Source organism: Podarcis tiliguerta (assembly GCF_965153285.1).
Source record: "Podarcis tiliguerta genome assembly, chromosome: 4".
In the NCBI taxonomy this organism is placed as follows: domain Eukaryota; kingdom Metazoa; phylum Chordata; class Lepidosauria; order Squamata; family Lacertidae; genus Podarcis; species Podarcis tiliguerta.
The window spans coordinates 19,125,086-19,145,162 of record NC_139537.1 but is presented as its reverse complement, the minus strand read 5'-3'; the positions used below and the strand labels follow the sequence as shown (position 1 = coordinate 19,145,162).

Genomic DNA, 20,077 nt, shown 5'->3' with positions numbered 1-20,077 from the left:
GGAGACTCCCCGTGCAACTGCCCTGCTGTTTTTTTTGTTGTATGTCAGGCATGTCGATTCAGTCCAGCCCCCATGGCAGTATATGTCCTGGGGTAAAGAAAGCTCAACAACTTTGGGGTTAAATTCTTTAAAAAGTTCAACAACCTCGGAGTAAACTTCAATCCTAAAAAAAGCTCAACTTTGGGGTAAAATGGTAAAAAAAAAGCTCAACAACTTCAATCCTAAACTTTAGTCCTAAGCAAATCTGGCCCTCTTTGAAAAAGGTTTGGGCACCCCTGAACTATGTGATCTTCAGGGTTGATTGCTCATACTGAAAAAGACAGCATGGTTAACTGGCACAAATTAACACATGGTCATGCCCACACACATAGTTTTCTTCTGCAGGGGCCTTCATGAATTGTGGGCTGAACTCTCCCTATTATCAAAGTAGTATTTAATATACCCATTTTCCACAGACCCAGAGGCTCTGGGAGAAGGGAGATGAACCAGCCATACAACACTCCCCAGTTTAACTGTGATATCTCACTCGGCGGCCAAAAGGAGCGATGGGGTACAAAGGATTGGTTTCCCCCAAGCGCACCGTGGTTGTGTATGGCGCATGCCATTCAACCCGGGACAGCACTTTGTAATCCCAGACAGCACACATTGAGCCATATGTGTGTGTGTGTGTGTTCAGATCCTGATAACTCTTTTTAAAAAAATTACCCACCAAATCAATATATATATATATTTGCATATGAAATTACTATAACAAACAACAACATCATTTTGAAGTTCAGGGTAGAGGGACAAACATTTGACAGGGGAAAGCCGGAATATGAATTCACCTCTCAGGAATGGGGTATATTTCAAAAAGTGAAAATCTCCTCCCAAAATGAAGCTTTTAAGCTATTTGTAATGGAAATTTGCCCCCAAAAATCAACACTTCCAATATGGTCTGCCATACACCCAGGTTTTCCGCACATTTAAACCGATTTCCGAAAATTCCACCCGAACGCCATTTTTGGTGGACGAATCCCAGCTATGTCCGGGAGATTCTGATTGTATGGCAGCCCTAGAATAGGGTGGATCCAATTCAGATCTAGCAAAGCTCCCTTCGTAAACAAGCAGATTCAAATTGAGGTTCTCACTCTGCTTCCACCGTCTCAGGGCGGGGTGTGTGTTAAAAATTATTAGCTTAAAGAGGAAGGTAAGAGGTGACAGAGTGCTCTCACCCTGTCTGGAGAAGAAGAAGAAGAGGAGGAAGAGGAGGAGGAAGAGGAGGAGGAGGAGGAGGAGGAGGAGGAGGAGGAGGAGTTTGGATTTGATATCCCGCTTTATCACTACCCAAAGGAGTCTCAAAGCGGCTAACAATCTCCTTTCCCTTCCTCCTCCCACAACAAACACTCTGTGAGGTGAGTGAGGCTGAGAGACCTCAGAGAAGTGTGACTAGCCCAAGGTCACTCAGCAGCTGCATGTGGAGGAGCGGGGAAGCAAACCCAGTTCACCAGATTACGAGCCCACCGCTCTTAGCTACTATACCACACTGGCTCTCCTGAGGGATCTTTTCTCAGCTGCAGATAACAAGCAGAACATAATTTGTAGCTGGATTGCATTGGAATTCCCTGGATTGCATTTCAGGTGTTCCAACTGAGCACTAAAAATTCACCCACACCCACAAAGGATTTCATATGTTTGACCAAACAGCCCAGGGTGGGGGAGAATGAAGACATTGCTCAGTTCCAGTCCAGCAATTCTTAAAATAATGGAAATGTGGGGCATAGGAGATGCTTACAGGGGACCATTTGAAGGTGGGCAAGGGAGGCCTCACATCTCCTATATCCACTAGATCTACTTTGCAAATGCTCTTCCAGGACCCTGATCTCCCAGTTAGGTTCATTTCCAGGCAGATTTGGAGACTGACTCAGCTTCTTAGAAAAGAACCTGTGGGCAGAGGAAGAACAGTGCGGAAGGGAATTTGGTAACGTGAATTGTGTCCTTCTGCATTTCAGTAGGAAGGCGATGTCACAACATGAAGCACTGATGTGTAATCTTATCTCGTTTACAAGCAGCAATTATGACATCGCTCCATGTCAGTAGTTTACATTCTTTCCAGTTTCCACTGTGGGATAAACATCAGTATGGAGTGCACACCTCCTCTTGAGGCTATGTGTTTTTTGGCATGCCTCTTTGGTGACCTGAAACTAATGAAAAATTGCAAGAGCCTACCTTGAGAAGGGAAAAGTAGAGGAGGAGTCTTCATGGAAGAGAAAGCTATCAATCGCTACAAGTCATGGTGGCTATGCTCTGCCTCTGTGGCTGGAGGCAGTAATGCTTCTCAGCACCAGTTGCAAGGGAACACAGTGCTGTTGTGCTCATTTTCTGCAACAAGCATCTGGTTGGCCGTTGTGAGAACAGGATGCTAGACTAGATGGAACATGGGCCTGATCTGGCAGGTTCTCCTTATGCTCTTATGCAAGAACCAGTGGAGAATGAAAGGTTGGCCAGGGTCAAGCCCAGAAACCCTAACAAAATATGATGACACTGTAGCAAGAGCTGCCCTAGTATCAGGGAACACACACAAACAAATATATTTCAGAGCACTTTTAGTCTGAAAATGTTCACGGGCAAATGCAATGTTCTTATGCACTTAAAGGCTGGTATAATATGATATAATAAGATAATAAGACGTACATTTTGTAATGTTCTAGAGGGGCCTTTCCAACAAGAGGTCTGCAGGGTGGCAACATGGGAATGGGTATTTTAAGCTGTGGCTTTCCATTTGTGGAATGCTCTCCCTGAGGAAGCTCGCCAGGTGCCTTCATTACATATCTTTAGGCATCAGGCAAAAACGTTTCTCTTCAACCAGCCATTGGGCTGATTAAAATTCTACGGCAATTTAAATGTGTCTCTGGGAGGGGAGTTATTGCTTTGTTTTGTTCTGTTACGTATTTTGTGTTTTCATTTTGCATTTTTATGTTGTCAACAGCCCTGTGGTCTTCGGACGAAGGCCGGTATACAAATTTAATAAATAAAACAAAACAAAAGTCACACCAAAGTGACTTTCTCATTGCACCATCTTGATTCAAAATGGCGCTGGGAATCCAAAGGATGAGGAAGTCTGCCACCCCAACCTCAGGACCCCTTGTGCTGAGTTGGGCAATGATATCTCAAGAGATGTCCAAAGCTATGGAGAACAAATGGAGAAAGTAGTTCCCAAAATACGTTACTACATATAAACAACATGTCACATTCTGCTGCTAAATTTGTGTTCTACTCCATGGGAACAGGATGGTGGTGAAGCAAGAAGCTTAAAACAGAGCACAGATGTTGCCTCATGGTGATGAAAGTTGCAGCAAGGGAATTTAGTAACAGGCAATTTTGCAGACGATGGTGAACCTCCTCATCCATTTGAGGTTCTGAGAACTTCATCTCCTTCTAGTACCTATAGGACCTTGAGAGGAGGCAGGGATGGGAAAAGTATGGCCCACTGGAAGTTGTTGGATTACACCTCCAATCAGCCCCAGTCAGCATTGCCAATGGTCTGGTCTGATGGGAGTTGTAGTCTAACATCAAGTGGTAGGTCTTCTACATGGGGAAGACGGAGAAATGCTATTGGGTGACAGAGAAAAGGCAGGACTACTCCACAGCTACTTTGCCTCTGTCTTCACCCAAGAGAAAAGTGATGCCCAGCCTGGCAATAACAGAATAAATGATGTGAGGCGGGAGCTGCAGCCCAAGGTAGGAAAAGAGGTAGTAAGGGAACACCTAGCTACTTTAAATGAATTCAAATTTTTGAACTAACAGCTTCAAGTTGCAAGAATGCAAATTCCTACTAAAAATTCGGATAAACTTTCTGACAATAAGAGTTTTTAACAGTGGAACGATCTCCCTTGGGAAGGTGGTGGACTCTCCATCCTCGGAGGTTTTGAAGCAGAGGTTGGACAGCCATCTGTCATGGATGCTTGAGATTACTGCATTGCAGGGGGTTGGACTAGATGACTCTTGGGGTCCCTTCCAACTCTAAGAGTCTATTATTCTATGATCATTTGGAGGTCCTCAGGTTCCCCATCCCTGCTGTACAGGAACAGACAACCTCCTGGTGACAACAACTTGTTTTGGAATATATGAGTTTTGAAACATGTTTTGCAAACTTACTCAACAGAGGAAATGTCAGCAATTTGTGGTTGATGGAGGACTTCCAGAAGATTAGTACCAGCTCCTGAAGTGGGAGGTGAGCTGAACAAAGGTCTTCTCCTCCAAGGGGCAACCTGGGGACACCTAGTTAGCTTCTGTGGGATTAGATGGACTTCTGGTCTAATCCAACATGTCTCCTATGTAAAATAAGCTACCTTTGTCATATTCCTTCCCTCCCTCTTTTGGTCTCAGACCACATACAGCCTGGGTGTGGAACAGCAGTCGGGGACCTTTTTCTTATGGTGCACAGGCACATTCTCAGGCGATAATCCTTTAAAGGACAAATAATAATAATAATAATAATAATAATAATAATAATAATAATAATAATTTATTTAGACCCCGCCCATCTGGCTGGGTTTCCCCAGTCACTCTGGGCGGCTTCCAACAAAACACTAAAATACAATAGCCTATTAAATATTAAAAGCTTCCCTAAACAGGGCTGCCTTCAGATGTCTTCTAAAAGTTTGGTAGTTATTTTTCTCTTTGACATCTGGTGGGAGGGTGTTCCACAGGGAGGGTGCCACTACCGAGAAGGCCCTCTGCCTGCTTCCCTGTTACTTGGCTTCTCGCAGCGAGGGAACCGCCAGAAGGCCCTCAGCACTGGATCTCAGTGTCCTGGCAGAACAATGGAGGTTGAGAGGCTCCGTCAGGTATATTGGACCGAAGCTGTTTAGGGCTTTAAAGGTCAGCACCAACACTTTGAATTGTGCTCGGAAACGTACTGGGAGCCAGTGTTGGTCTTTCAAAACCGGTGTTATATGGTGTCGGCGGCCGCTCCCAGTCACTAGTCTGGCCGCTGCATTCTGGATTAGTTGTAGTTTCCGGGTCACCTTCAAAGGTAGCCCCACATAGAGCGCATTGCAGTAGTCCAAGCAGGAGATAACCAAAGCATGCACCACTCTGGCGAGACAGTCCACGGGCAGGTAGGGTCTCAGCCTGCGGACCAGATGGAGCTGATAAACAGCTGCCCTGGACACAGAATTGACCTGTGCCTCCGTGTGAGTCCAGAATGATCCCAGGCTGCGCACCTGGTCCTTCAGGGGCACAGTTACCCCATTCAGGACCAGGAAGTGCTTGACACCCTCCCACCTCCTGTCCCCCAGAAACAGTACTTTTGTCTTGTCAGGATTCAACCTCAACCTGTTAGCCACCATCCATGGTCGGCGGTTCGAATCCCCGCGGCGGGGTGAGCTCCCATCTTTCGGTCCCAGCTCCTGCCCACCTAGCAGTTCGAAAGCACCCTTAAGTGCAAGTAGATAAATTGGTACCGCTTTATAGCGGGAAGGTAAACAGCATTTCCGTGTGCTGCTCTGGTGCTGGCTCGCCAGAGCAGCTTCGTCACGCTGGCCACGTGACCCGGAAGTGTCTCCGGACAGCGCTGGCCCCCGGCCTTTTAAGTGAGATGGGTGCACAACCCTAGAGTCAGTCACGACTGGCCCGTACGGGCAGGGGTACCTTTACCTTTACCTTATGCTTGCCAATATGGTGTCAGGCTGCTAAAGAAGGTTATCAGTGTGTGTGTGTGTGTGTGTGTGTGTGTGTGTGTTGGCGGGGTTTTTTGGGCGGTGGGAGGGTTTGCAGAACATCATTTATTAGCTGCAACAAAGGGTTACAAAATCAGGCTTTTTGAGTTTACTTGCATTGTGACACCCTCTAGTGAGCCTTATGTTTTCTGTTGCTAATCAGAGCATGATAAACTGTGAGTCAGTCCACAGCTGGCTTTATGAAACCTAAAGCAGAAAGGAGCCTGAAAGTCAGAATTACTGCAAGAGCAGAACATGCCATCGACCCTTCTCACAAAGCAAGACCACCCAGCTTTAAGATGACGAGTCTCCTGCTTGTCCTACTGTCGGCCACATTTTCATACGGATTGCCCATTTTTTCAGGGAAGCAAAGTGAAGAACAGAAAAGACAGCTTGCACAGGTAACAAACGTGATCAGCCCCTGAGAAACTTGGAGGTCATGGCTAGTGCATGCCTTTCCGATTCTAATTCCAGGACCCTTCCTCTGGAGGCAAGGCTTGAGCCTAAGGATACTTCTGGCAGGTCTTTTGGGGCAGGGGCTTGTGTGGCTGATCAGGAACGGCAGTTCATTTGAGGTAGCGTGGTGTCTAAGAAACGGAGCTGCAAATAAGGAGGTCGCTGGTTCAAACCTCACCTTTGTGGTGGAGGTGGTCTGTCGCAAGCCACTATCACCCAATCTCATTCCCTACATCTGCAATACGACAATTATACTGGATTAATTTGTTGCGAAGTTGTTGTCAGAGATTGTACTGGAAGCACTGTGAGTCCCTGAAAGTGCTCAGCATTGTAATCTGTTGATGTTGTTAAGGCTGATTTTAAGAAATCACTGAAGGACTTTCTTTACTTGCGCCTAAGTGCTGAAAGGTGATGCCTGGGCTGGTTCAAATGTCACCTGAGCCTCTTTAGCTAAATATCTTAAGATAATATAATTAGAATTACTTGCGAGTACCAAATAGGCCTAGGATTTGAAAATGTGATGTGTAAGATATTGTGTTAAAGTTAAAAATGAAAAGAAAATAAGATGTTAATTGACCAAGTAAATTTTATGGGGAAATAGTTTTGGAAAACTGTTACAATGATTTATATGGAAACTCAGCCAGGGGGATTTGAGGAAGTCACCTAAGAATGTTAACAAAAGTGGAATTATTATAATCAGGATAAATGTTTGTTGGTTTGGTTTTTTTTTATTTTCTTTTTCCTATCTGTTTGTTATAAATTTGAAAAATTAATAAAAAACATTGGAAAAAACAACAACAAATGTCACCTGAACCTCATGATCTCAGTAGATCATAGATTCATTGAGTTGAAAGGGACCACAAGGGTCAACTCATCCAACCTCCTGCAATGAAGGAATTTTTCCCCGACGTGGGGTTCGAACCCACAACCCTAAGATTAAGAGTCTCATGCTCTACCAACTGAGCTATCCAGCCGATGATCAGTCCACTGTAATCTCCGTCCTTCTTTTGCACTAGATGATCATCTGTACTACAACCACTTCTAACCACTCACACACACCCCTCCTTTCCTCGTTCTTTCCCTTCTTTTTCTTTGTGCTTTTCGTTCAGGGATGATGAGGGCTAGATTCAACTTGAAGTGTCTGTGGATGTGGGTTGGAGTTATTATTTTGGTGCACATGTAAGTTCTTTGAACACCATTTAAAAGATCATTCTCACTTTCCTGATCACTACTGTGCTTCACTTTTGTTCTCAGCGTTTCAGATTTTCTCAATGTTGCACCTAGATTAAATGATTGGCAGGGGGTGGGGTAGGAATGCCTAAATAAAATGCAACTGGGGGGTGATTATTCTTGGCCTCAGGACCTTTTCTGGTATTATTGCTTACCCTGAGACTTTGGAGATAGGAAAGGTTAAAAATGAAATAATTACTGTATAATAAATCCCCCTTTTTGGCAATCCTGCTCACTCGCCTGCAAAGAATTCCTAGTCACCTAGTCACCTATAGCAACCAGGCTTGAATAAATGACTGATGTGAGCCATTAACCACTTTGCTGGTGACTCCTGTCACCCACACTCTGTGATCATGGTAAGACAGACTCCTAACCATTTAGGCTATAACCGTTTTTTGTACCCATTTGCAAGGCTGGTATAATAGACCAAAAACCAAACTTTTTTACACAGTTTTTATTGTAGAGTTTTATGTACCGTTGCTGTAAACCACTTTGATTTTTTTTAAAAAATAAATGAAATAAAATATATAAATATGTGTATAAATAATAAATGGATCCTATACAGCCATGCAGTCATTGTTGGTTTTGTGCTGTATTTTTTCTTAACATTAGCAGTACAGAAAATTCTTCCACCTAAATAAATGATACACACTCATGGTTCCTTCTAATAATAATAATAATAATAATAATAATAATAATAATAATGTAAAATCAGCAGAGGTGATCAAATAATAACTAGAGAGGATTTCATTTATTTATTTAATATTCCTAAGAAATTGTTGTTTGGAAAATGCAAAACTCTTCATATTCTAATGCAGAAATCACAACAGGTGGTGGTGGTGGTGGTTTTTAGAAGGCCCCTTCACAATCCTGTAGCAAATTTACTATTATCTCTTTTTATCAGGAATATCTAAATCAGTTTTATGAGCAGGGAAATGAACCACAACATCGAGGCTGGAAAAGCAATAAATCTTCCTTTGTGGAGAAAATCCAACAAATGCAAGAATTTTTTGGACTGAACGTAACTGGAATGATAGACACTGACACCATGAAAGTGATGGAGCAACCCAGATGTGGCGTACCTGATATTGGACAGTACGTCCTGGCCCTTCCTGGGTGGGACAAAACCAAGCTTACATACAGGTAACAAACAATTTGGGGTGGCAGTTAGGATGAATCATAGGAGGTGGGGGAGATTCCTTATTCTGAATGGTAACACGCACACCTAGGGTGGATCAAGACCAGGCATCCCCAAACTCAGCCCTCCAGCTGTTTTGGGACTACAACTCCCATCATCCCTAGCTAACAGGACCAGTGGTCAGGGATGATGGGAATTGTAGTCCCAAAACATCTGGAGGGCCGAGTTTGGGGGTGCCTGATCTAGACACATTTTAAAAAAGTGATTCAATTAAACGCGTTGTAAACTTCATACAGCAAAATCCCATTGGCGAAAGGCGGGACTCCACAGCGCCATCTGGTGTCACACATATAACACATATAAAAGGCTTTATCTTTACGAATGTAGCTGAGTCCAGAGTAAAGAACAATAGCCAAAGGAACATGGGAAGTTGACTTATACCGAGTCAGACCATCAACCCATCTAGTTCAAGATCATCCACACTGACTGGCAGTGGCTTTCCTGGTTTCCAGGGGCGCATGGGCGCATCTACACTTGTGGTTTATAACATTAAAAATGTGTTATTAAAATGGGACACCAGAGGGTGCTGCAGAGCAGCGAGCTACCAGCAAAGGGAAACTGCATTAAACGTTGTAAGAAAGTTATATCTACAGTCCTATATGGAGATGTTGGGGGTTGAACCTGTGAATTTTGTATGCAAGGCAAATACTCTACCACTGAGCCACAGCCCTTACCCGGCCTGTGTATTTAAGATGCCCTTCAGTGCCCTACTTAAACTGCTTTGGAATGGTTTTTAGACTTGCTTTCCATGACCATTTTCTTAGACTTGCTTTCCATGACCATTGCTTCCATAGTGGAATCAACCCAGGAGAAGGGCTCTGTTTCAGGGGATTTTGACATGCTAACCTGGTCTTATGAATACGCCTGCATAGACTAATTAACTACCTGTCCCAATGCATGTTCCTTCTGCTGAATTCAATGAGTTTTACTCTCCAATAAGTGTGTTTACGAAGCAGGGCTGGCCCAAGACATTTTGGTATCTGAGACAAACTACAAAAGGGCTCCCCTTCCTTCCCACCAGGGAGGAAGGGGTGAGTGGAGATCCACACTGGCAACAAGGATGGAACAAAACTGACAAACTGGAACGTGTCCAGAGGAGGGCAACCAAAACGGTCAAAGGCCTGGAAACTATGCCTTATGAGGAACGGCTAAGGGAGCTGGGCATGTTTAGCCTGGAGAAGAGGAGGTTAAGGGGTGATATGATAGCCATGTTCAAATATATAAAAGGATGTCACATAGAGGAGGGAGAAAGGTTGTTTTCTGCTGCTCCAGAGAAGCAGACATGGAGCAATGGATCCAAACTACAAGAAAGAAGATTCCACCTAAACATTAGGAAGAACTTCCTGACAGTAAGAGCTGTTCGACAGTGGAATTTGTTGCCAAGGAGTGTGGTGGAATCTCCTTATTTGGAGGTCTTTAAGCAGAGGCTTGACAACCATATGTCAGGAGTGCTCTGATGGTGTTTCCTGCTTGGCAGGGGGTTGGACTCGATGGCCCTTGTGGTCTCTTCCAACTCTATGATTCTATGATTCTAAAAAGCCAGTGTGGTATAGTGGTTAAGAGCGATAGACTCGTAATCTGGGGAACCGGGTTCGCGTCTCCACTCCTCCACATGCAGCTGCTGGGTGACCGTGGGCCAGTCACACTTCTTTGAAGTCTCTCAGCCCCACTCACCTCACAGAGTGTTTGTTGTGAGGAAGGAAGGGAAAGCAGAATGTTAGCTGCGTTGAGACTCCTTCGGGTAGTGATAAAGCAGGATATCAAATCCAAACTTCTTCTTCTATATTGAGATCTGCTGCCCTGTGGTTGCCTGACTTTGCCTCCTGGTGGGCCAGCCCTGCTACAAAGCTAAAACCCTAAGCACACAACTGCTTGGCTAGCCTAGGGCTTGCTGATTGGAAGGTCGGCAGTTCGAATCCCCACGACGGGGTGAGCTCCCGTTGCTCTGTCCCAGCTCCTGCCAACCTAGCAGTTCGAAAGCACGTCAAAATGCAAGTAGATAAGTAGGTACCACTCCGGTGGGAAGGTAAACGGCATTTCCATGCACTGCTCTGGTTTTGCCAGTAGCAGCTTAGTCATGCTGGCTACATGACCCGGAAGCTGTACGCCGGCTCCCTCGGCCAATAAATCGAGATGAGCGTGCAACCCCAGAGTCGTTCACGACTGGACTTAACTGTCAGGGGTCCTTTACATTTTTTTTTTTAAATGCATAAGATTGATTAGTAAGACTGCAATAATTAAACACATTTACTTGCGTATGTGGACTTTCATGTGATTAAAAATGCATAGGAACAGATGGTTAATCCTGCTGGCTGCATCAGGACGTAGTCAGCAGAAAGCTGGAACATGTACAAAACCAGTTAATTGCAACAAAATGTTGGGGGAGTGATGGAGATAGCTTAAATTCATCACATTTGATTCAACAACAACAACAACAACATCAAGTCATGTGAATTGGGCCCATATTCTGGAACTGATCAAAAGTGAAATCTGGCAGAAATCAAAAGCTGCTTGGCAACATCTCCAGCCCATCTCTGAACTTAATTAAAATCTTCAGTTCTTAAAAGCTCATCATGGATTGTGACAGCAACGATAAAGATGAAGGTGAAACCATTTCTTGCATTTTACTCCTTTAGGATTGTGAATTACACCCCTGATATGAAACAAGCTGATGTGGACACATCTATCCAAAAGGCATTTGAAATCTGGAGTGCAGTGACTCCTCTGACTTTCAGCAGGGTTTACGAAGAGACAGCAGACTTCTATATTGTGTTTGTAACTGGAGGTAGTATATGAGATTCGTTGAACTCTTTCCATTGCTATAGCAGTACATGAATAATGACTCCTCCCTATGCTTTCGATCAGCACATGGCAACTGTCCTCGGCGTTTTGACGGTCCTCTGGGAGTCCTCGGTCATGCATTCCCCCCCAGTGACCCCTTCCGTGGAAACGTTCACTTGGATGACGACGAAAATTGGACTGCCAGCTTAGTCCGTAAGTTGAACAAGGGTCCCTTGCAGAAATGATGGCTCCACGTAGGGTTGATTGGGGTGAGGTGGGGAACCTCAGGTCCAGAGGCCCAGTGTAGCCTTCCATGCCTCTCTGTCTACACCACGGGGCTCTTTCTTCAATCCTTGAGAGAAAACATAAAGTGAAACTTAAATGAGAAAAATGGAAATTTTGTTGGGCAGCCAAGCACACCCTTCAAATAGGAACCTTTAGAATTTTCATTCCCTCCTTAGTTCAGGTTAAAGGTTATAAAAGGTAAAGGGACCCCTGACCATTAGGTCCAGTCGTGGCCGACTCTGGGGTTGCGACGCACATCTCGCTTTATTGGTCGAGGAAGCCGGTGAACAGCTTCCAGGTCATGTGGCCAGCGTGACAAAGCCGCTCTGGCGAACCAGAGGAGTGCACGGAAAAGCCGTTTACCTTCCTACCGGAGTAGTACCTATTTATCTACTTGCACTTTGACGTGCTTTTGAACTGCTGGGTTGGCAGGAGCAGGGACCGAGCAACGGGAGCTCACCCCGTTGCAGGGATTTGAACCGCTGACCTTCTGATCGGCAAGTCCTAGGCTCTGTGGTTCAACCCACAGCGCCACCCGCGTCCCTGTTAAAGGTTATACTGGAATGTAAATCCATAGCAAGTTATGGTATGCATTATAAATACATTTTAAATATTTGCTATATTCTCCATCTTCATCCAAGCAATCGTGGACACACTTACTTGAGAGTAAGACCCATGGAATTCAGCGGGAGGCAGAACACACGTCAGGCTGCACATGTAACTTGTCTTTGCGCACTTGTTTCGTCATTTAGAATTCAACCTGATGCTTGTTGCTACTCATGAGATTGGCCACGCCCTCGGCCTTGCACATTCTGGCGACCCAAGAGCACTGATGTTCCCCAATTACAAACTCATGGAGCCCATCGATTTCCCACTCACCCAAGATGATATTGATGGCATTCAGGCCATCTATGGTAAGACAAGAGAAGAAGTCCAAAACATGTGGTAATAACCAAGAGCATAATATCAACATCTCTATAGTTAGAATGTATGCGTAGAATCCTAAGTTGTGTGTACAAATTTTTTTCCTCCAGTGAGTTGAAAAGGACAGTCATGTGTGTTTGTGCGTATTTGTATGTGCTTGTGTGTTGGTGTGCATACACACACACACACACACACACACACACACACTTCCACTCAGGCCCACGCAGAGGGGAGGGCATATGGGTACACTTGCCCAGGTCTTGGAGGGCTAAACAATCTGGGGCACCCTCCCAGGGGCCTGCCGGATTTACGCTGTAATGTCAAGAACAAGACTCCCACCCTGGGCCTCAGATAAGCTCTGCACAGCCTGCTTCCACTACAGTGGTACCTCAAGTTAAGAACTTAATTTGTTCTGGAGGTCTCTTCTTAACCTGAGGTACCACTTTAGCTAATGGGGCCTCCCGCTGCCATCGTGCCGCCACCACACAATTTCTGTTCTCTTCCTGAAGCAAAGTTCTTAACCCGAGGTACTATTTCGGAGTTAGTGGAGTCTGTAACCTGAAGTGTTTGTAACCTGAAGCATCTGTAACCCGAAGTACCACTGTATTGGAATAAAACTTGTGGGTTAAGGTGGATGGCTGCTGCAGTCGCTGTAGTAGCAAGTAGCCTGTTTGAGCCAAATGGTCAGGGGCAGACTCCGATCTTTCAAATTTTAGCGGCACCCTGTGCAAGCTCAGAATTCAGTGCCCCTTCCTCCCAATTCAATTCTTCTCAATTCACTATGCCATGGTTGTGGTGTCCTGTGGCGCCCCCAAGGCTCAGAGCCCAGTGTGGCAGAACTGGCCACAATGCCCTAAATCTGCCTCTGCAAATGGTGAAATTCCAACATGTGAGGCTGAGTCACATGGCCACATGCACACTGTAACTTTAAAGCACAGTTTGAACAGTCTCCGTCGGAAGGTTGTAGACTCTCATTTCATGGAGGTTTTTAAGCAGAGGTTGGATGGTCATCTGTCATGGATGCTTAAACTGAGATTTCTGCATCACAGGGGGTTGGGCTCTTGAGGTCCCTTCCATCTCTATGGTTCTATGAAACACATTCTTTCCCTCAGAGAATTCTGGGTGCGGCAGTTTGTTAAGGGTTCCTGGGAATCGCCACTCTCTGAGGTATAAACTACAGCGCCCAGAATTCTTTGAGCTAGAAAATGTGCTTTAATGTATGTGCGTAGCCTATGAATTATTTGAAGAGCAACTGTAATCAACAAATTACGCTAGTAGGACTCCAAGAAGTTTTGTAAGGAGAAATATATGAAGTGTTACAAAGTAGAAAAAGATAGAGATATTGGTTATGAGTTTGAAATGTAATAGGGATGATGAGAAATGCATACTGAAAGATTAGATTGGAAAATTTTCAGACAGGATTGATGGAAGTAAAAAAATTGAATAAGATGTAAAAGTATGTTTAATTACGGTTGAAAATGATATGTTAAAAAAACCTAATAAAAATTATATAAAAATAATAATAAAGTATATGAGTAGCCACAATCCATCTGAGAGGAGGAGCTGCTGGTGGTCCGGCATGTGAGCTAGAAACACCTTGTAAAGGTAAAGGTCCAGTCGTGACCGACTCTGGGGTTGCGGCACTCATCTCGCTTTATTGGCCGAGGGAGCCGGCATACAGCTTCCGGGTCATGTGGCCAGCATGACTAAGCCACTTCTGGCGAACCAGAGCAGCACACAGAAACACCGTTTGCCTTCCCGCCAGAGCGGTACCTATTTATCTACTTGCACTTTGACATGCTTTTGAACTGCTAGGTTGGCAGGAGCAGGGACTGAGCAACAGGAGCTCACCCCATTGTGCGGATTCAAACCGCAGACCTTCTGATCAGCAAGTCCTAGGCTCTGTGGTTTAACCCATAGCGCCATCTGCATCCCATAGAAACACCTTGTGCAAAACCTCAAATTCTGTTGGTCCAGCCTCCTGCACTTATTTGCCTGCTTGAGAGGTGATAGGATAAGCCCAAGTTCAAATCCCCATGACGAAGCTCCCTAGAGAGCCCCAGGCCAGGTACAATCTCTCAGCATAACCTACTTCGCAGGATTGTTGCGCAGATAAAATGAAGGAGGACCACATCTATCACCTTGTACTTTGGGGAGGAGAGGTAAGTATTGTCAGCAAGGGGTTGAAATGGTCCTTCTTATTTTTAGGACCATCGCGAAACCCACCCAAGAAGCCAGTGAAGCCATCAATCCCTAAGGCCTGTGATCCGAAAATGACGTTTGATGCCGTCACTACGATGCGAAGGGAAATCATTTTCCTGCGGGGCAGGTAAGTACAAACACCCTTGGAATCTGTTTAAAAACTGAAGTTTGCATTTTCCCTGTGGCCTGAATATGCAGACAAGTGTATGGATGGACAGCTGTAGCGATTCTTCTAATTAATTAAAATCATCATTATAGAAATGCATGTAATTATGTTGAATGGAGTATGTGAGTATGAAGAAAAAGCATTTATAAATGACACACACACACACCTACCTGAAAGATGCAACCCAGCAGGAACCTTGTCCGTAAGGGATGAGCTGGTAGTCTCACTGCAACTATGTCCCCAAGTAATTTACCGTTCCTTTTAGGGGTAAATTGTATCCATTCATTCATAAGAGCTGAGTGGGGACTAGACATCCTCCTTGCCCTTGATGAGCCCAATCCTATCTTGGTCACACTAGATTGTGGACTTGGGATGGGAAGTTGACAGCTAATCTTGTCAGCTACTTAGCATTCACAGAATGCATTTTTGGTGACTCAAAGACTTCATGTGGTAGCTGGACTTGCTGAAATAGTTGATAATTCCGTGTCCCCCACCCAGCCTCAAAGGACTGGATTCAAAGCACTGGCACACATTCTAGAATGGACTGCAGGGAAAGGTGCAATGATGCAACACTCCATTGCTAAGAAGGATCCTTAAAAAGGCAATCTAGGAACCAGCCAGATGGGCTGCAGAAGCACCAAACATCTGTGTTGTCCTCCTCACAAAGAAATTATTATTATATACCTACCAATCAGGTAGGTAGCAGTGTTGGTCCGACACAGTCGAAATAAAAAATTAAAAAATAGTCCAGTAGCACCTTAGAGACCAACTAAGTTTGTTCTAGGTATAAGCATGCACATGAAAGCTTATACCTAGAACCAACGTGGCTGGTCTCTAAGGTGCTACTAGACTATTTTTAAATTTATTATTTACTAGACAAACCACAAACAATCCTATTCATTTCAGGCACCTCTGGAGAGTGTATCCCAGTCATTCAGAAGTTGATTTTGAATCAATTTCTACCTTTTGGCCTTCTTTACCATCTAACATCCAAGCTGCTTATGAAAATATGAAAGATCAGCTCCTCTTTTTTAAAGGTAAGCCGCCCTGAAATTATCCTTATTTGTCTTGTTGAAAGTAGTTTCAGCAACTGGCATTCAGAAGCCTCCAAGGTGTTGGCCACTGTTTCCCACAATGGCCAATCAGATGCCTACAGGAGATCTGCACCAACAGAGTGCAGGGCATGTGGGCAATAGCCCTTTCCTTACTTGTGATGCCCAATTGGACACATGCTGCCCTTGAATTTGGGAGTGGTATACAGCCATTGATTGGGAGAATTATTCTACTCTGGAGTACCGGTAAGGACTGTAGCTAAGCAGCAAAGCATCTGTTTAGTGTGCAGAAGATTCCAGCTTCAACCTCCATCATCTCCAGGTTGAGTTGGGAAAGGATTTTCTGTCGGAATCTCCACTCGGCCAAGCTTATAAAGCTCATCTTCCGGCTGAGTCCTTCAGAATCGCCCTCCGACGAATAATTAAGGACCTGAGCCTTTGATAAGGCCTCAGGCACGTTGCTCCATTCAGCAGAGTTTCCAAAGCAGAAGAAGTGATGTGGTTTATGGCTACATGCTATGCTTTTATTACTAAGCTATGCAGAGAGCAAAGAAAAATACATCCTTTCCCTGTGAGAGCAGAGAGCAACTGAACAAAGGAACAGAGAAACCAGTACGTCACATCCGTCTCCCTTCTCCCGTGAGACTTCCAATAGCCTGGACTGTCTCTGGAATGTAAACAGAGCCTTGTGACTCTAAGCAGCTGCTCAGTGGCAAACAGAAACTAACATTTTCTGCCTGAAACCTAGAAAGTTATGCCAGTCTCTCTTAATTTCACAGTAGCTGGACCAGCTAATCAAGGAGGAAAGCGAGAGATGGAGGTTTTATTCTCCTATGCCCCCTCTGTCCATCTTACTAGCAATGTGATTGGTAGGACTCTGGGGCAGGGAATTCTCCTGAGGTCTCCTGCTCTTTTGGGGAGGTGACAAGCAGGGACTTTGCTAGGTAGGTGAGAAAAGGACTGTGAGCTTTGCATATGCTCATTTGAATGCATCATTGGAAAATTAAGATGGTAAGCGGCTGAGGTCTCCCTAGTGTGTGCCTAACACTCAACAAATAAAGACCCAGATCCAGTACAAAACATCTGAGGTTGGGAGAGGAAGTACCCAGCTGGCGAGTTGGGAAGGGGAAGCTGGGAATCTCTCTACAGGGTGGATTTTGATCCAAGCTGGAGCCTTGTAAATCTCAATTTTCATTTTGAGATGGGCTTTCCCATCTCCCATGTATGTTCTCCAGGCCATGCTCAGGAGAACTTTGCTTTTTCCTCAGCAGACCAACTGGTGCGTACGACATCCCCAGGAAAAAGAGATAGAATAAGCCTTGCTCTCTAGAAGATGTAAACCTACTAGAACTGATTTACAGTGGTGCCTCGCAAGACGAAAAGAATCCGTTCCGCGAGTCTCTTCGTCTTGGGTTTTTTTCGTCTTGTGAAGCAAGCCCATTAGCGGATTAGCACTATTAGCACTATTAGCAGTTTAGCGGCTATTAGCGGCTATTAAAGGCTTAAGGGATTAGCGGATTAGCAGCTAAAAGGCTATTAGCGGCTATTAAAGGCTTAAGGGATTAGCGGATTAGCTGCTAAAAGGCTATTAGCGGCTTAGATCAGCTGATAAGCGGCTTAGATCAGCTGTTAAGCGTCTTAGGGGCTTGGGAAAAAGGGGGGGAGGGAAAACCCAGGAATCGCAAGGCATTTTCGTCTTGCGAAGCAAGCCCATAGCAAATTCGTCCTGCGAAGCACCTCCAAAACGGAAAACCCTTTCGTCTAGCGGGTTTTCCGTCTTGCGAGGCATTCGTCTTGCGGGGCACCACTGTACACTGTTTTGCAATGAGGACATTTGCATCTATGTGAGCTTTGTTAAATGAAACCAGAAACTCATTCACACGACATTTTCCGCCTGTTTGAACAGATAATCACTTCTGGGTCTTCAGCGGATTACAGATGCAGCCTGGCTACCCCCAAACCATCGACCATTTGGGCTTCCCACAACGCATTAAGAAAATTGATGCAGCTGCTTTGGATAAAAATACTGGGAAAACCTATTTCTTCGTTGGGAACAAGTACTGGAGGTAAGATCTCTGGGGAATGTATTTTGCAACAGTGCATGGACAGATGTTGCTTTGGGCTATCACAGGGAATGTTCTCCAAAGTCCTAATAGAGGATAGTTCAGAATATATCAGTGATCTCACCATGTGCTTGTGCTAAGAAGGGTTTTAGGAAAGGGGAGTGGGGAGAAATAGCAGCCAAAACAGATAAAAACGCTATATCTTTACATACTATATGCCTTTCATTCAAATTTTTTAGGATGGTGTGCTGAACTCACCTTGGTCAGGCTCCCTGCCTGATGTCAATGAACTCATTTTATCAATTTGTCTTCTTCAGATATGATGAAAACAATCGATCCATGGACAAGGGCTACCCGAGAAAAATAAGAGAAGATTTTCCTGCAATTGGCCAGAAGGTTGATGCTGCCTTTCAGCACAATGGTAAGGAGACTTTTCTGCATAACTTAACACAGGTTCGTGCATAGAATCATGGAGCTGGCTGATAATTTCATAGGGAGAGAGAGACCTCATAGGAGCCTGGCTGCTTCTCTGTAGTGACATTCACGTCATCAGGAAAAAGCTAATGATACTGGGTTTGCTGATTCTGACAGTTGGTGGCATCAAAGCCCATCAGCCTTGAACGTTTTCAGACACCTTCATAGGATAATTGCATCGCAAACATCATCACGCAGTGGAGAGGAAACCTGATTTGCTAAATCCATCAACCTTCTCCAGTACAGTGGTACCTTGGGTTACATAGACTTCAGGTTACATACGCTTCAGGTTACAGACTCCGCTAACCCAGAAATAGTACCTCAGGTTAAGAACTTTGCTTCAGGATGAGAACAGAAATTGTGCTTTGGCGGCACACGGCAGCGGGAGGCCCCATTAGCTAAAGTGGTGCTTCAGGCTAAGAATAGTTTCAGGTTAAGAACAGACCTCCAGAACAAATTAAGTACTTAACCCGAGGTACTACTGTACTGGGAAATTCTGAAGACAAACAAAGGCTGGATCTAGACACATCAAGAAAAGAAAATGCATTGTAAACTTTATTATGGGAAATAAGGTTGGTGAAAGCCAGGACTCCACAGCGCCATCTGGTGTCCCAGACATATAAAGCACTTTTTCTTTACTAATGTAGCTGAGTCCACAGTTACAGCCACAGGAGCAATTTGCAAGGAGTTCAAAATTCTATTATCTTGCATTTTAAACCCCACCTTTCTTCTGTCATGGTCCCCAAAAGTGTTTTGGAACATTGTCTACTGTCTTGATACCAACCCTCCTTAATATAAATCTGCTATAATAATACAATCTCCTTTCGGTTCTAGGATCCTTCTATTTGTTCCGCGGGTCGAAGCAGTGGCAGTTCGATCTGAATGCGAAAAGAGTGATTTGTGTCATGAACAGCAACAGCTGGTTTAGCTGTTAGCATTTAAAAAATCCATTTCCTATAAGGGAAGAAAACATTAACATTTCTGCCAGGACATCAAGAGTCGAGTACATCCAGAACTATGCAATCTTGAATTCTGTCTTCAAAACAAAATGCCTTTTTCAACAGTCTGTATTTAATCACTATACATATAAAACAGTGGCAAGACTTTAACTGCCTTTTTATAACTGCGCTAATGTATCTTCCTGAGATGTGCTGTGCAATCCTTTACATATCTGCACAGGAGTAAATCTCATTGATTTCAATGAGACTTCCTTTAAGATCAGCGTGTTTAGGCTTGCAACTTTAATGTGTTTATGTTCTGAATGGGCTCGCAATAAAACCGGTTCACTGTTACAGTCTACGTTTAATGTTTTTTGAATAAGAGGAAATCTGAAGTACTAAATTCTGAGGGGTTTTTTAATTTTAAAAAATGTAAAGCAATTACGAAACTGCTCTGACATATTACACAACTTTTTCAGATAAAGCACAGAATCCTCACATTGCATAATGAGAAATACAACTGTTCAAAGGGAAGAAAGGAAAGGTTATAGGAAATTAGAGGTTGGGGCAGCTTTCGGTCATAAGTGATTCAGTTTGTACTGGGAA

At 44.4% G+C, this 20,077-nt stretch overlaps 1 protein-coding gene and 1 long non-coding RNA gene across 2 annotated transcripts in view; one reads left to right on the top strand and one right to left on the bottom strand.

The window, feature by feature from the left end:
• LOC310675894 overlaps positions 1-14,775 on the bottom strand; it is a 45,803-nt gene extending 31,028 nt beyond the window's left edge. The window contains exon 1 of the long non-coding RNA XR_014510291.1: positions 12,957-14,775. This is a non-coding gene — a long non-coding RNA (uncharacterized lncRNA). The remainder of the gene's footprint in view (positions 1-12,956) is intronic.
• LOC310675627 (matrix metalloproteinase-27-like) lies at positions 5,845-19,827 on the top strand. Its single transcript, XM_083436587.1, has 10 exons — positions 5,845-6,103; positions 8,293-8,531; positions 11,223-11,371; positions 11,452-11,580; positions 12,405-12,566; positions 14,785-14,905; positions 15,851-15,981; positions 17,903-18,062; positions 18,377-18,480; positions 19,368-19,827. Exons 1-10 carry the CDS (start codon positions 5,903-5,905, stop codon positions 19,466-19,468), a joined length of 1,497 nt encoding a protein of 498 aa, XP_083292713.1. The 5' UTR covers positions 5,845-5,902; the 3' UTR covers positions 19,469-19,827.
• The last annotated feature ends 250 nt before the right edge of the window (positions 19,828-20,077 follow it).

Bases quoted from the DNA above. Each gene is read 5' to 3' on its own strand.
- LOC310675627 (XM_083436587.1), top strand. From the start codon at position 5,903: ATGAAACCTAAAGCAGAAAGGAGCCTGAAAGTCAGAATTACTGCAAGA. The intron at 6,104-8,292 runs GTAACAAACGTG...TCTTTTTATCAG, and splicing joins AGAAAAGACAGCTTGCACAG to GAATATCTAAATCAGTTTTA. The intron at 14,906-15,850 runs GTAAGTACAAAC...TATTCATTTCAG, and splicing joins ATCATTTTCCTGCGGGGCAG to GCACCTCTGGAGAGTGTATC.